The sequence below is a fragment of the Coregonus clupeaformis genome, chromosome 40, assembly GCF_020615455.1.
Source record: "Coregonus clupeaformis isolate EN_2021a chromosome 40, ASM2061545v1, whole genome shotgun sequence".
NCBI classification, from domain to species: domain Eukaryota; kingdom Metazoa; phylum Chordata; class Actinopteri; order Salmoniformes; family Salmonidae; genus Coregonus; species Coregonus clupeaformis.
In genome coordinates, this window is record NC_059231.1 from 2,922,962 (window position 1) to 2,940,195 (window position 17,234).

General features: G+C 45.4%; 1 protein-coding gene across 1 annotated transcript in view; it reads right to left on the reverse strand.

Moving 5' to 3' along the window:
* LOC121554944 (aryl hydrocarbon receptor-like) overlaps positions 1-17,234 on the reverse strand; it is an 85,689-nt gene that overhangs the window by 22,398 nt on the left and 46,057 nt on the right. The window contains exons 4-5 of the mRNA XM_041868650.1: positions 9,182-9,271; positions 4,429-4,546 (exon numbers count right to left, since the gene is read on the reverse strand). Coding sequence (XP_041724584.1) covers positions 4,429-4,546; positions 9,182-9,271 — 208 coding nt within the window. The remainder of the gene's footprint in view (positions 1-4,428; positions 4,547-9,181; positions 9,272-17,234) is intronic.

Consider the following 17,234-nt stretch of genomic DNA (forward strand, 5'->3'; position numbering starts at 1 on the left):
TGAGTTGGACATAGGCATGTGTCAGTCAGGATCACTTGCATCAAAATAGCTTAATTGCAAATTAAAGCTGATGATGTATCTTTTACAGGTATGTGATACCATCCTGAGTCATGCCAAAGAGAGGTTCTCCTTCACCCAGCACCTCATCAGCGCAACACTATTGCACGGAGAGTTGTTCCCACAACACAGTGTGAAGTTCCCCGATACAGCGCTTGAAACAACCGTGGAGGCGTACCCCATGTTGAACAAGGCCAAGCTCAAAACCGAACTGTCCCTCATCTATGAGAACAGTGAGTTCAAGGCTTGTAGTGGTGCAGTGCCCCTGTACCAGTTCTTCATGGAGAACAACCTTCAGAGCACTTTCACAGAGACTGCCAGCCTCCTCAAGATCCTCATCACCACACCCATGACAACTGCTGAGTCAGAAAGGTGCTTCTCTACACTGAAAAGGATCAAGACCTTCCTGAGAAACAGCATGACACAGGATCGCCTGAACGCTCTGGCCATGCTCTCCATGGAGAAGAAACTTGTCAGGGACATTCCTGACTTTAATCAAAGGGTCATTGAGAGGTTTGCCACTCAGAAGGACAGACGGGCAAAATTCCTGTACAAATAAGATGACAGACACACACACACAGAGCAGCTCTGGCCGCATGTTTCTTTGTATATCGTTGACCTTAGCATAAAAAATCCAGTTATATATGGTACTCTAGAAAGTCTTAATAGTGTCTTTGCTAATATTACTGTATATATGTTGTTTTGTATCAATTAATTGTTGCAGTTCTGGAGCACATTAACAATTAGTCACATTTAGTATGATCATAAAATACTGTATGCTATTCTTCCAGTCAAAGGTTTGAGTTCATCCACTTGATATCCATTTCTATATTATACATCCTTTTATACAGTGTAAGATTTCCTATAAACTTTATAATAATTTCATGTTATTGTCCACTTTCCACTCTGTTCTGACAGCATGCCTGTTGCGTTGCCTGTTTACTACCAATGGTGAAAAGTTCACTTTAAATGCAAATGAAAGGCTTGGGTTTGTGTAATATGTTTTTGTGTAAGAATGCCTCAACTTTTTAATATTGGCATTAAATAATTACTGAATGTTTCACTGAGCACTGCTGTCCTGCAGTTTGTGTTAAAATATATCGCGATGGTTACAGGAAAAAAAAAGTATGGCACAGCCCCACCGAGAATATTTTTCACCAGCCGCCACTGGAAACCAAGGCTATTTAGTCTGCCAATAATAATGCGGTGATTGACAGAGTTGAAAGCCTTGGCCAGGTCGATGAAGACGGCTGCACAGTACTGTCTTTTATCGATCGCGGTTATAATATCGTTTAGGACCTTGAGCGTGGCTGAGGTGGACCTATGACCAGCTCGGAAACCAGATTGCATAGCGGAGAAGGTACGGTGGGATTCGAAATGGTCGGTGAGCTGTTTGTTAACTTGGCTTTCAAATTCTTTCGAAAGGCAGGGCAGGATGGATATAGGTCTGTAACAGTTTGGATCTAGAGTGTCACCCCCTTTGAAGAGGGGGATGATCGTGGCAGCTTTCCAATCTCTGGGGATCTCAGACGATACGAAAGAGAGGTTGAACAGGCTAGTAATAGGGGTTGCAACAATTTCGGCGGCTAATTTTAGAAAGAAAGGGTCCAGATTGTCTAGCCCAGCTGATTTGTAGAGGTCCAGATTTTGCAGCTCTTTCAGAACATCAGCTGTCTGAATTTGGGTGAAGGAGAAGCGGGGGGGTGGCATGGGCAAGTTGCAGCGGAGGGTGCAGTGCTGCTGGCCGCGGTAGGGGTAGCCAGGTGGAAAGCATGGCCAGCCATAGCAAAATGCTTGTTGAAATTCTCGTTTATCGTAGATTTATCGGGGGTGACAGTGTTTCCTAGCCTCAGTGCATTGGGCAGCTGGGAGGAGGTGCTTTTAGTCTCCATGGACTTTACAGTGTCCCAAAACTTTTTGGAGTTAGTGCTACAGGATGCAAATTTCTGTTTGAAAAAGCTAGCCTTTTGCTTTCCTAACTGATTGTGTATATTGGTTCCTGACTTCCCTGAAAAGTTGCATATCGCGGGGGCTGTTCGATGCTAATGCAGTATGCCACAGGATGTTTTTGTGCTGGTCAAGGGCAGTCAAGTTTGGGGTGAACCAGGGGCTATATCTGTTCTTAGTTCTGCATTTTTTGAATGGGGCATGCTTATTTAAGATGGAGAGGAAAGCACAAAGAACAACCAGGCATCTACTGACGGAATGAGGTCAATATCCATCCAGGATACCCGGGCCAGGTCAATTAAAAAGGCCTGCTCGCTAAAGTGTTTTAGGGAGCGTTTGACAGTGATGAGGGGTGTTCGTTTGACCACGGACCCATTACGGACGCAAGCAATGAGGCAGTGATCGCTGAGATCCTGGTTGAAGATAGCGGAGGTGTATTTAGAGGGTAAATTAGTCAGGATGATATCTATGAGGGTGCCCATGTTTACGGATTTAGGGTTGTAAAGGTTATAGATGTTTATGTGCAGTTATTAGTTCTGGATGTTTATATAATGCATAATAATACTAATGAGTTATTAGATACTTATTTCATGCATTACGCATAAGGTATTATAACTGCATTTGTAATGCATTATGCAGAGGGTATTCATAGGAAATGCTATTGAAAGTTCTTCATTAATTTCTATGTTTGAATCTCCATTAATGTTTTTTCATTGATGGAGGTGGTGTTTCAAGGTCTAACATGGAGGTGGTGTTTCGGGGTCTAACATGGAGGTGGTGTTTCAAGGTCTAACATGGAGGTGGTGTTTCAAGGTCTAACATGGAGGTGGTGTTTCAGGGTCTAACATGGAGGTGGTGTTTCAAGGTCTAACATGGAGGTGGTGTTTCAGGGTCTAACATGGAGGTGGTGTTTCAAGGTCTAACATGGAGGTGGTGTTTCAGGGTCTAACATGGAGGTGGTGTTTCAGGGTCTAACATGGAGGTGGTGTTTCAAGGTCTAACATGGAGGTGGTGTTTCAAGGTCTAACATGGAGGTGGTGTTTCAGGGTCTAACATGGAGGTGGTGTTTCGGAGTCTAACATGGAGGTGGTGTTTCAGGGTCTAACATGGAGGTGGTGTATCAAGGTCTAACATGGAGGTGGTGTTTCAGGGTCTAACATGGAGGTGGTGTTTCAGGGTCTAACATGGAGGTGGTGTTTCAGGGTCTAACATGGAGGTGGTGTTTCAGGGTCTAACATGGAGGTGGTGTTTCAGGGTCTAACATGGAGGTGGTGTTTCAAGGTCTAACATGGAGGTGGTGTTTCAGGGTCTAACATGGAGGTGGTGTTTCAGGGTCTAACATGGAGGTGGTGTTTCAGGGTCTAACATGGAGGTGGTGTTTCAAGGTCTAACATGGAGGTGGTGTTTCAAGGTCTAACATGGAGGTGGTGTTTCAAGGTCTAACATGGAGGTGGTGTTTCGGGGTCTAACATGGAGGTGGTGTTTCAAGGTCTAACATGGAGGTGGTGTTTCAAGGTCTAACATGGAGGTGGTGTTTCAGGGTCTAACATGGAGGTGGTGTTTCAAGGTCTAACATGGAGGTGGTGTTTCAGGGTCTAACATGGAGGTGGTGTTTCAAGGTCTAACATGGAGGTGGTGTTTCAGGGTCTAACATGGAGGTGGTGTTTCAGGGTCTAACATGGAGGTGGTGTTTCAAGGTCTAACATGGAGGTGGTGTTTCAAGGTCTAACATGGAGGTGGTGTTTCAGGGTCTAACATGGAGGTGGTGTTTCGGAGTCTAACATGGAGGTGGTGTTTCAGGGTCTAACATGGAGGTGGTGTATCAGGGTCTAACATGGAGGTGGTGTTTCAGGGTCTAACATGGAGGTGGTGTTTCAGGGTCTAACATGGAGGTGGTGTTTCAGGGTCTAACATGGAGGTGGTGTTTCAGGGTCTAACATGGAGGTGGTGTTTCAGGGTCTAACATGGAGGTGGTGTTTCAAGGTCTAACATGGAGGTGGTGTTTCAAGGTCTAACATGGAGGTGGTGTTTCAGGGTCTAACATGGAGGTGGTGTTTCAGGGTCTAACATGGAGGTGGTGTTTCGGGGTCTAACATGGAGGTGGTGTTTCGGGGTCTAACATGGAGGTGGTGTTTCGGGGTCTAACATGGAGGTGGTGTTTCAGGGTCTAACATGGAGGTGGTGTTTCAGGGTCTAACATGGAGGTGGTGTTTCAGGGTCTAACATGGAGGTGGTGTTTCAGGGTCTAACATGGAGGTGGTGTTTCAGGGTCTAACATGGAGGTGGTGTTTCAGGGTCTAACATGGAGGTGGTGTTTCAGGGTCTAACATGGAGGTGGTGTTTCAGGGTCTAACATGGAGGTGGTGTTTCAGGGTCTAACATGGAGGTGGTGTTTCAGGGTCCAACATGGAGGTAGGAAGTCACCTGAGGAGGACTCTCCCACGACGGCAGGTGGGCTGAGGGCCCAGTGGAGGTTCCTCCTCAGCTCCTGCTGGTCCTCAGTGTGGACCAGCTCATACACACTCTGGTGCATAATATCAGTCTGAGGAAGGAAAGAGAGGGAGGGAGGGAGGTAGGGAGGTAAGGAGAGAGAGAGAGAGGAGGGAGGTAGGGAGAGCGAGAGAGGAGGGAGGGAGGGAGAGAGAGAGAGGGTGTAGGGAGGGAGAGAGAGAGGATGGAGGTAGGGAGAGAGAGAGGAGGGAGGTAGGGAGAGAGAGAGGGTGTAGGGAGGGAGAGAGAGAGGGAGAGAGGAGGGAGGTAGGGAGAGAGAGAGGGTGTAGGGAGAGAGAGAGAGAGAGAGAGAGAGAGAGAGAGAGAGAGAGAGAGAGAGAGAGAGAGAGAGAGAGAGAGAGAGAGATGGGTACGAAGGAAGGGAGGGATTATGTTAGATTATATAGAGACAAACAAAATAAAGATTATGGAAAATATCAATCATATGTAGGTCGTTAAAATAAAGATTATGGAAAGCATGCACAATACAGACACAAACAACATCTAAATGATAGAGGGCATCCTTATGCAAATTATATTCTGGGAACTTCAGACACTATACTGCTTCAGTGCATTCAGAAAGAATTCAGACCCCTTGACTTTTTCCACATTTTGCTACGTTACAGACTTGAAATGGATTAAATATTTTTTCCCCTTATCTATCTACACACAATAAACCCATAATGACAATGCGAAAAACAGGTTTTTAGAAATTTTAAAAAAACTGAAATATCTTATTTACATAAGCATTCAGACCGTTTCCTATGAGACTAGAAATTGAGCTCTGGTCCATCCTGTTTCCATTGATCATCCTTGAGATGTTTCTACAACTTGAATGGAGTCCACCTGTGATAAATGCAATTGATTGGACATGATTTGGAAAGGCACACACCTGTCTATATAAGGTCCCACAGTTGACAGTGCATGTCAGAGCAAAAACTAAGCCATGAGGTTGAAGGACTTGTCCGTAGAGCTCCGAGACAGGATTGTGTTGAGGCACAGATCTGGGCAAGGGTACTAAAAGATGTCTGCAGCATTGAAGGTCCCAAGAACACAGTGGCCTCCATCATTCTTAAATGGAAGAAGTTTGGAAACCCCAACACTCTTCCTATAGCTGGCCGGCCGGCCAAACTGAGCAACCGGGGGAGAAGGGCCTTGGTCAGGGAGGTGACCAAGAACCCAATGGCCACTCTGACAGAGCTCCAGAGTTCCTCTGTGGAGATGGAATAACCTTCCAGAAGGACAACCATCTTTGCAGCACTCCACCAATCAGGCCTTTATGGTAAAGTGGCCAGACGGAAGCCCCTCCTCAGTAAAAGGCACATGACAGCCCGCTTGGAGTTTTCCAAAAGGTACCTGAAGGACTTTCAGACCATGAGAAACAAGATTCTCTGGTCTGACGAAACCAAGATTGAACTCTTTGGCCTAAATGTCAAGCGTCATGTCTGGAGGAAACCTGGCACCATCCCTACGGTGAAGCATGGTTGTGGCAGCATCATGCTGTGGGGATGTTTTTCAGCGGCAGGGACTGGGAGACTAGTCAGGATCGAGGGAAAGATGAACGGAGCAAAGTACAGAGAGATCCTTGATGAAAACCTGCTCCAAAGCGCTCAGGACCTCAGACTGGGGTGAAGGTTCACCTTCCAACAGGACAACGACCCTAAGCACACAGCCAAGACAACGCTGGAGTGGCTTCAGGACAAGTCTGAATGTCCTTGAGTGGCCCAGCCAGAGCCCGGACTTGAACCCGATCTAACATCTCTGGAGAGCCCTGAAAATCTGCAGAGAAGAATGGGAGAAACTCCCCAAATACAGGTGTGCCAAGCTTGTAGCATCATACCCAAGAAGACTGTAATCGCTGCCTAAGGTGCTTCAACAAAGTACTGAGTAAATTTGTACAAATGTCTAAAACCTGTTTTTGCTTTGTCATTATGGGGTATTGTGTGTAGATTGATAAGGGAAAAAAACAACTTAATCGGTTTTAGAATAAGGCTGTAATGTAACAAAATGTGGAAAAAGTCAAGGGGTCTGAATACTTTCCGAATGCACTGTATACTGAAAGAGTGACGTTATGGGAACATCGCTATAGTGAAGGAGTGACATTATGGGAACATCACTATACTGAAGGAGTGACGTTATTGGAACATCACTATACTGAAGGAGTGTCGTATTTGGGAACATCACTATAGTGAAGGAGTGACGTTATGGGAACATTGCAATGGTGAAGGAGTGACATTATGGGAACATCACTATAGTGAAGGAGTGACATTATGGGAACATCGCTATAGTGAAGGAGTGACATTATTGGAACAATAATGTCACTCCTTCAGTATAGTGATGTTCCCATAACGTCACTCCTTCAGTATAGTGATGTTCCATAACGTCACTCCATCAGTATAGTGATGTTCCTATAACTTCACTCCTTCAGTATAGTGATGTTCCCATAATGTCACTCCTTCAGTATAGTGATGTTCCCATAATGTCACTCCTTCACTATAGTGATGTTCCAATAATGTCACTCCTTCAGTATAGTGATGTTCCCATAATGTCACTCCTTCAGTATAGTGATGTTCCCATAACGTCACTCCTTCAGTATAGTGATGTTCTCATAATGTCACTCCTTCAGTATAGTGATGTTCCCATAACGTCACTCCTTCAGTATAGTGATGTTCCCATAATGTCACTCCTTCACCATAGCAATGTTCCCATAATGTCACTCCTTCACTATAGTGATGTTCCAATAATGTCACTCCTTCACTATAGCGATGTTCCCATAACGTCACTCCTTCAGTATAGTGATGTTCCCATAACGTCACTCCTTCAGTATAGTGATGTTCCATAACGTAATTCCTTCAGTATAGTGATGTTCCCATAACGTCACTCCTTCAGTATAGTGATGTTCCAATAATGTCACTCCTTCACTATAGCGATGTTCCCATAACGTCACTCCTTCAGTATAGTGATGTTCCCATAATGTCAGTCCTTCACTATAGTGATGTTCCCAAATACGACACTCCTTCAGTATAGTGATGTTCCCATAATGTCAGTCCTTCACTATAGTGATGTTCCAATAATGTCACTCCTTCAGTATAGTGATGTTCCAATAATGTCACTCCTTCACTATAGCGATGTTCCCATAACGTCACTCCTTCAGTATAGTGATGTTCCCATAACGTCACTCCTTCAGTATAGTGATGTTCCATAACGTAATTCCTTCAGTATAGTGATGTTCCCATAACGTCACTCCTTCAGTATAGTGATGTTCCAATAATGTCACTCCTTCACTATAGCGATGTTCCCATAACGTCACTCCTTCAGTATAGTGATGTTCCCATAATGTCAGTCCTTCACTATAGTGATGTTCCCAAATACGACACTCCTTCAGTATAGTGATGTTCCCATAATGTCAGTCCTTCACTATAGTGATGTTCCAATAATGTCACTCCTTCAGTGACATTATGGGAACATTGCTATGGTGAAGGAGTGACGTTATTGGAACATTGCTATAGTGAAGGAGTGACATTATGGGAACATCACTATACTGAAGGAGTAACGTTATGGGAACATCACTATACTGAATGAGTGATGTTATGGAACATCACTATACTGATGGAGTGACGTTATGGAACATCACTATACTGAAGGAGTGACATTATGGGAACATCGCTATACTGAAGGACTGACATTATTGGAACATCACTAAACTGAAGGAGTGTCGTATTTGGGAACATCACTATAGTGAAGGAGTGACGTTATGGGAACATTGCAATGGTGAAGGAGTGACGTTATTGGAACATTGCTATAGTGAAGGAGTGACGTTATGGGAACATTGTTATAGTGAAGGAGTCGGTGATATCTCTCCAAGAGTGTGTTGAATTACCAGTGTCTCAGTGTGTGCTGAACTTCTCCAGAGCCTGAATGTCATACAGTAGACTTCATAATGTGTGAGAAGTGTTTCAATCCTTCGTGCCTCTTCACTATCCCTCCCCCCCCGCCATATTCCCATCCATCTCTGCAGTGTCTGTGATGCTGTCGTGCTGGCTAGGGCTGCTGCCCACTGCCCACTACCACGGCTGGTGGTCCCTTTCCACTAAAGGCCATGCTATTAATAGACTATTCTCTCCCAGTCTCTCTCTGTGGACCTGCTGAGCAGAATCAGACTCCTCACCGAGCAGGTAGGGCCCAGACAACGGCCCCCGACAGATCGCAGCAGACACCGCACGCAACCCCCAAACCCAACCGTAACGCCAATGAATACTATTTTCATTTAATCATGTTTATACGGGTTAGTCTCATTGAGATCAAATCTATTTAGCAAGAGAAAACCAATTATTTGATGCCATAGGCATCTGTCTCAACAGGGACAACCTCTACAGCTCTACAGGGTATCATTCTATGTTTGTATTGCATGCAATTAATTATAAAAACCTCAAGCAGAGATGACCATGTGTCGATGGAGGATCATGCTTTAACGTTTGCAAACATGCATGCTAATGCTGCACCAGGCTGACCCAGCAGTAGAATTAATGCTATTAGTCAGCCAAGACCCCAAAGACGATCCAGCTGCCTCACCAGATGCCTGCTTGTCTATTATGAATGAGCTGAGGCACAGAACACTCTGGTCCTGCTTTAGGGATAGAACCTTCACTGGGGTACGGAAAGGGAGGAGGGACAATCTGTACGGTACCTGGTGGAAGCCCAGGTAATCCTGGATGGTGTGAGAGGAGTAAAACATGGTCCCATCATTAGTGACCACCAGGACGAAGCCATTCAGAGCCTGTTTGTCAAACATGCACAAGATAAGAAAAGATTGTTAGACAACACAATGCTACTTACTAATGAGTCAGGTAAAAATCAGCTTTTAGTATGTTTGCACCTTACTTGTGGAATAATCTCCAAGGCTCTGTAAAATTGGATGATGGTGCCTCTAGGGCAATTCAAAAGGCAGATTGAGGACCTTTTTAGTGAAGAATGTGTTTGTTTTCTATGATTGTGTTTTGCTTTTTGTGTATTGATGTGTATACAGGGCTCATCTGTAAAAGAGACCATGGTCTCAGCATGACTCCCTGTCAAAATAAAGGGGGGAAAAAATACACTTCGGTTAGGCTTAGTCTTTCCATTGGGCTTAGTCTTTCCATTGGGCTTAGTCTTTCCATTAGGCTTAGTCTTTCCATTGGGCTTAGTCTTTCCATTGGGCTTAGTCTTTCCATTGGGCTTAGTCTTTCCATTGGGCTTAGTCTTTCCATTGGGCTTAGTCTTTCCATTGGGCTTAGTCTTTCCATTGGGTTTAGTCTTTCCATTGGGCTTAGTCTTTCCATTGGGCTTAGTCTTTCCATTGGGTTTAGTCTTTCCATTGGGCTTAGTCTTTCCATTGGGCTTAGTCTTTCCATTAGGCTTAGTCCTTCCATTGGGCTTAGCCCTTCCTTTCTTAGCAGGCCCCGGTTCCACGAGGGGGCAAAGGGGGCTCAGCCCCCTCAGTTGAAACTTGTGTCCCTTCAGTTTTAGTTTTTTGTACCTATATAAAAATAGCAAAAAAGTTCAAATGATTGAGTGACAGGTTGGCGCAAAATCTGTATCTCCGCTGCGCTGTGTCAGCACAATGGACAGAGCGTGTCGCGGTGTTTGTAGGGGGACTTTGGAAAGCAACTGGGCAGTTAGATACGACTCCTTTGGGTTTCCATCTGTGGTAGGCTCAGTGAATAACGTGTTATGCCTCCGTCTGTAATATTAGATTTATTTATAAGGGCGGGGTCAAGTTTACCATTGAAGCTGCTTCACTCAACTCTGCCTCATGCCCCACCATCAGAGTTTAGTTAGCTTCTTAGCTAGCTGTAAAATGCGTTAGTGTTATTAGCCTTAGCCTATTTAGCTAGCTCGAACCAGCTAATCTCCCACTGCCACAATGGATATAAGAAATTGGCTTCGCCAAAGTACCCAAACAAAGGAGAAGGAGAGTGATGAGCAGCAGCAGCAGCAGCATCAATCCACCGAGGCCGCCGCCGCCACCCCATGCGATGATGCTGCCAAGCGATGACGCTGCCGAGCTCCAGCTAGTTCTGCGTGCAGAGCCTACCCACCCTTCCACAAGGATAATGGCTCCACAGCCTGCTCCACCTCCGATTGTTCCTGACAATCTTGGAACAGTGGAGCCAGCCCAGGTTAGTCTAGAATCCTACCCTAGCCGCAGGTTCTCTGTCCAAAAACGTTCATTTAATAGCAAATGGTTCATAGGAAGAGAGTGGCTGGAATACTCGGTTACTGCAGAATTCAATATAATTCCAATGCAAGAACCCAAATGACGCCCCATGGTATAGCTATATATCGGTATGTTTCATCATAGAAATACAGTGGGGAAAAAAAGTATTTAGTCAGCCACCAATTGTGCAAGTTCTCCCACTTAAAAAGATGAGAGAGGCCTGTAATTTTCATCATAGGTAGACGTCAACTATGACAGACAAAATTAGGGGAAAAAATCCAGAAAATTACATTGTATGATTTTTTATGAATTTATTAGCAAATTATGGTGGAAAATAAGTATTTGGTCAATAACAAAAGTTTCTCAATACTTTGTTATATACCCTTTGTTGGCAATGACACAGGTCAAACGTTTTCTGTAAGTCTTCACAATGTTTTCACACACTGTTGCTGGTATTTTGGCCCATTCCTCCATGCAGATCTCCTCTAGAGCAGTGATGTTTTGGGGCTGTCGCTGGGCAACACGGACTTTCAACTCCCTCCAAAGATTTTCTATGGGGTTGAGATCTGGAGACTGGCTAGGCCACTCCAGGACCTTGAAATGCTTCTTACGAAGCCACTCCTTCGTTGCCCGGGCGGTGTGTTTGGGATCATTGTCATGCTGAAAGACCCAGCCACATTTCATCTTCAATGCCCTTGCTGATGAAAGGAGGTTTTCACTCAAAATCTCACGATACATGGCCCCATTCATTCTTTCCTTTACACGGATCAGTCGTCCTGGTCCCTTTGCAGAAAAACAGCCCCAAAGCATGATGTTTCCACCCCCATGCTTCACAGTAGGTATGGTGTTCTTTGGATGCAACTCAGCATTCTTTGTCCTCCAAACACGACGAGTTGATGTCACGAGTTGCTAAGACAGAACCCAGAAGCAGACCAGGACAAGGAGAGTTGAACGACGGTGAGTGTTTATTTACATATTCAAAAGGTGCAGAATAATCCAGGAGACGGAGCGGGTGGCGGAGATGAGTAGGTGGAGGCGAAGTGGCAGATGAACTGATGGCACGGCAGGGGTTGGGTGAAGGTTCCGGGAGAATACTGTAGACAGAACAAACGGAGGTAAGTACAAGGCAGGTCAACAAGGTGCAAAAAACAACAAAACTAACGCTAGTACTCTGAGGCTGATACGCGGGCAAAACATACTGTATATGGCTAACGATCCGGCAGGGACTGGATCTTAGGACAGAGCCTAAGAAGGGTGATGATCAGGACCAGGTGTGTAGATTGCTGATGGGATGCAGGTGCGGGAATCAAGCAGGCAGGGAGCGTTCCAGAACCCTCGGGAAACTGGAGATCCCGACTCAGACTGCCGGGATCGTTACAGTTGAGTTTTTACCAAAAAGTTATATTTTGGTTTCATCTGACCATATGATATTCTCCCAATCCTCTTCTGGATCATCCAAATGCACTCTAGCAAACTTCAGACGGGCCTGGACATGTACTGGTTTAAGCAGGGGGACACGTCTTGCACTGCAGGATTTGAGTCCCTGGCGGCGTAGTGTGTTACTGATGGTAGGCTTTGTTACTTTGGTCCCAGCTCTCTGCAGGTCATTCACTAGGTCCCCCTGTGTGGTTCTGGGATTTTTGCTCACCGTTCTTGTGATCATTTTGACCCCACGGGGTGAGATCTTGCGTGGAGCCCCAGATCGAGGGAGATTATCAGTGGTCTTGTATGTCTTCCATTTCCTAATAATTGCTCCCACAGTTGATTTCTTCAAACCAAGCTGCTTACCTATTGCAGATTCAGTCTTCCCAGCCTGGTGCAGGTCTACAATTTTGTTTCTGGTGTCCTTTGACAGCTCTTTGGTCTTGGCCATAGTGGAGTTTGGAGTGTGACTGTTTGAGGTTGTGGACAGGTGTCTTTTATACTGATAACAAGTTCAAACAGGTGCCATTAATACAGGTAACGAGTGGAGGACAGATGAGCCTCTTAAAGAAGAAGTTACAGGTCTGTGAGAGCCAGAAATCTTGCTTGTTTGTAGGTGACCAAATACTTATTTTCCACCATAATTTGCAAATAAATTCATTATAAATCCTACAATGTGATTTTCTGGATTTTTTTCCCTCAATTTGTCTGTCATAGTTGACGTGTACCTATGATGAAAATTACAGGCCTCTCTCATCTTTTTAAGTGGGAGAACTTGCACAATTGGTGGCTGACTAAATACTTTTTTTCCCCACTGTAAATACATTATATTATGGTTTTCTTGGTAGCATGTTGGTTTTTGTTGCTGTAAACAGAACTGTACGTATTGGAAACGTGTTTATGGTAGGCTGGCATTCCTTAATTGATTACATGAGTCAAATTTGATCCACAGAAGTGTATTGTGCCATATCACTACGTGTTGCTGAACTCATGAACGGTATGGTTTTCCATGTTGAAAGTGGGCCTATAGGCCTATTTGTTTGTCAAGACAGCTGTGCATGGCTGCATCTCACTGTAGTAGGCTATGTTTTGGTTATCTGGATCTCCATTCACCTTTTGTTTACTGTTAATGTAACTAGCCTAAATATAGATAGTGTCATTCCTTTATCAATCTGATATTTTGTTTACTAGGCCTACTACTTAGTACCGCTGGTTTGTTCTGTTCGCATTCATTCGTTCGCATTCGCAATTGTGTCGGTATTCTAAGCCAAACTGCTATTCAGTATTTTTGTTTGAATGCATGAATAACTAGGCTACTACTCTCAGCATTTAGTTTGCATTATTTTGTTAAGACAGCTGTGTGTCTGGCTGCATTCACATAGGCAGTTTGTAATAGGTGAATTACCCTATCTATCCTGTAGCCTATATTCATTACCAAAACGGCCTTGCTTTAGTGTGTAGGGCGCTGTTCATTGTGCTGATACAGATTTCGCTCCAACCTGTCACTTCAAAAGCACTCAATCGATGGTCTCGGAGTCTGGGCATTTGAACTTTATGTTTATTCTGATATAAGCAGAATTCAATATAATTCCAATGCAAGAACCGATTTCAACTGCCCCCTTAGTCACTTTATCCTGGTGCCTTGTCTGGTTCTTAATCCTTCCTTAGTCTTTTCATATCTCCGGGTTCTGTTCCAACATGCATCGCATACGGACTTAGATATGTTTTAAATTTACAGAATTTTGCTTAACGAGACAATGTTTTTTGATTACTTAAGAAAAATTGTGAGTGTATTGGTTGTGAGGTCTCCTACAGTGAGATTGGTGGACTCTGCACCCCAGAGTGGATGAGGTGTTGTCAGTGTGCTTCATGCAAGATGGGTTTGTTCTGAACTGGAGAGATAAACCAATAATGTCAGGAATAACAGATAGATGGATTAGTCACTCATTTGTTTTATCCCAAACGGGAACAGCTGTTCCCATGTTTCCACCTCACTAAACACACTCCCACTCCCTCGTACACAAAAACATTTTGTAAACAAATGCACAAACAGCCATACAACCATATCTACCTTATTCAAACAAAACAGACATTAGCATGTTCGTCCATCACCTGATTTGCTAACACACACAAAACCCCGGGCCACACACACAGACGTCCACACTAATACACTCACAGTGCAATGGGTGCATCCACAGAATGTCCCATCAGTTTTCTCAGGGGCTGAACCATGACTAAGGCATGGTGATGTCATGTTGCTCTTTCACTAACAATAAATGATTCACCCCAATTATCTGCAGCATATCCTCTGTGTGTGTAAGCAGTCCAGTCCAGGGAAACCTAAACACCATCATGTCAGCTTGGATGGTTTGTACTCCATCTTGCAAATAAATAGCCAACTTCCAGGGTTTAATGTACCAGGCATTCAGCCACTACAAATTAGTCAAGTGAAATAAATGTAACAAGCCCCTAGTGGCAGACTCCATATGAACACAGTAGAACTCTTGCCATCAGAGAACCACAATGTGTTCAAACTAGATTGTAGACTTCGTGGTTGAACAGAAAATAAACCACATCCCAATGGCTCTGCATTTTTGCATGCTGGTACAGTACCAACACTTAAAGGATCTGTCTACTTTCCCACAAGGCGGGGGTGTCAGGCTACATTCCCACAAGGCGGGGGTGTCAGGCTACATTCCCACATGGCAGAGGTGTCAGGCTACATTCCCACATGGCGGGGGTGTCAGGTTACATTCCCACAAGGCGGTGGTGTCAGGCTACATTCCCAAAAGGCGGGGTGTCAGGCTACATTCCCACATGGCGGGGGTGTCAGGTTACATTCCCACAAGCCGGGGGTGTTAGGGTACATTCCCACATGGCTGGGGTGTCAAACTACATTTCCACAAGGCGGGGTGTCAGGCTACATTCTTACATGGCGGGGATGTCAGGCTACATTCCTACATGGCGGGGGTGTCAGGCTACATTCCTACATGGCAGGGGTGTCAGGCTACATTCCCACATGGCGGGGGTGTCAGGCTACATTCCCAAAAGGCGGGGTGTCAGGCTATATTCCCACATGGCGGGGGTGTCAGGCTACATTCTTACATGGCGGGGATGTCAGGCTACATTCCTACATGGCGGGGGTGTCAGGCTACATTCCTACATGGCAGGGGTGTCAGGCTACATTCCCACATGGCGGGGGTGTTAGGGTACATTCCTACATGGCGGGGGTGTCAGGCTACATTCCTACATGGCAGGGGTGTCAGGCTACATTCCCACATGGCGGGGGTGTTAGGGTACATTCCTACATGGCGGGGGTGTCAGGCTTCTGTGGGACTACTTTGAGTATAAGAGGTTGAAAACAGGCTGTCCTAGGTCTGAGTCTATTTTCAACAATGACAGTGAAGGGTGAAAACAGGCTGTCCTAGGTCTGTGAAGGGTGAAAACAGGCTATCCTAGGTCTGTGAAGGGTGAAAACAGGCTGTCCTAGGTCTGTGAAGGGTGAAAACAGGCTGTCCTAGGTCAGTGAACGGGTGAAAACAGGCTGTCCTAGGTCTGTGAAGGGTGAAAACAGGCTGTCCTAGGTCTGTGAAGGGTGAAAACAGGCTGTCCTAGGTCTGTGAAGAGTGAAAACAGGCTGTCCTAGGTCTGTGAAGGGTGAAAACAGGCTGTCCTAGGTCTGTGAAGAGTGAAAACAGGCTGTCCTAGGTCTGTGAAGGGTGAAAAAAGGCTGTCCTAGGTCAGTGAACGGGTGAAAACAGGCTGTCCTAGGTCTGTGAAGGGTGAAAACAGGCTGTCCTAGGTCTGTGAAGGGTGAAAACAGGCTGTCCTAGGTCTGTGAAGAGTGAAAACAGGCTGTCCTAGGTCTGTGAAGGGTGAAAACAGGCTGTCCTAGGTCTGTGAAGAGTGAAAACAGGCTGTCCTAGGTCTGTGAAGGGTGAAAAAACAGGCTGTCCTAGGTCTGTGAAGAGTGAAAACAGGCTGTCCTAGGTCTGTGAAGGGTGAAAAAACAGGCTGTCCTAGGTCTGTGAAGAGTGAAAACAGGCTGTCCTAGGTCTGTGAAGGGTGAAAACAGGCTGTCCTAGGTCTGTGAAGGGTGAAAACAGGCTGTCCTAGGTCTGTGAAGAGTGAAAACAGGCTGTCCTAGGTCTGTGAAGGGTGAAAACAGGCTGTCCTAGGTCTGTGAAGAGTGAAAACAGGCTGTCCTAGGTCTGTGAAGGGTGAAAACAGGCTGTCCTAGGTCAGTGAACGGGTGAAAACAGGCTGTCCTAGGTCTGTGAAGTGTGAAAACAGGCTGTCCTAGGTCTGTGAAGGGTGAAAACAGGCTGTCCTAGGTCTGTGAAGAGTGAAAACAGGCTGTCCTAGGTCTGTGAAGAGTGAAAACAGGCTGTCCTAGGTCTGTGAAGGGTGAAAACAGGCTGTCCTAGGTCTGTGAAGAGTGAAAACAGGCTGTCCTAGGTCTGTGAAGGGTGAAAAAACAGGCTGTCCTAGGTCTGTGAAGAGTGAAAACAGGCTGTCCTAGGTCTGTGAAGGGTGAAAAAACAGGCTGTCCTAGGTCTGTGAAGAGTGAAAACAGGCTGTCCTAGGTCTGTGAAGGGTGAAAAAACAGGCTGTCCTAGGTCTGTGAAGGGTGAAAACAGGCTGTCCTAGGTCTGTGAAGGGTGAAAACAGGCTGTCCTAGGTCTGTGAAGGGTGAAAACAGGCTGTCCTAGGTCAGTGAAGGGTGAAAACAGGCTGTCCTAGGTCTGTGAAGGGTGTAATCAGGCTGTCCTGGGTCTGTGAAGGGTGAAATCAGGCTGTCCTAGGTCTGTGAAGGGTGAAAACTCAATTCATCTGTTTTTCCTCTCTTTTCTTCTTCTTCTCCTGCTGTAAATAATGACCTCACAGCTCCTCTATAATTCACTTTTAAGTGTCTGACATTGAACCACAAAGAAGAAGAAGAGAGAAATCAGACATGGTCAGAAATAGCCCTCTTCACCCTTCCCTTCTCCACTTCTTCCCCTAACCTCGCCTTTTCGTCCTGCCTCTCTGTCTCTTAAAATGTCCCGTGGCTGTTATCTCAATCTGAATAAAAGAGTTCCTCCTCCCCAGAATGAGCTTTCATGCTTCATTACCAACACAT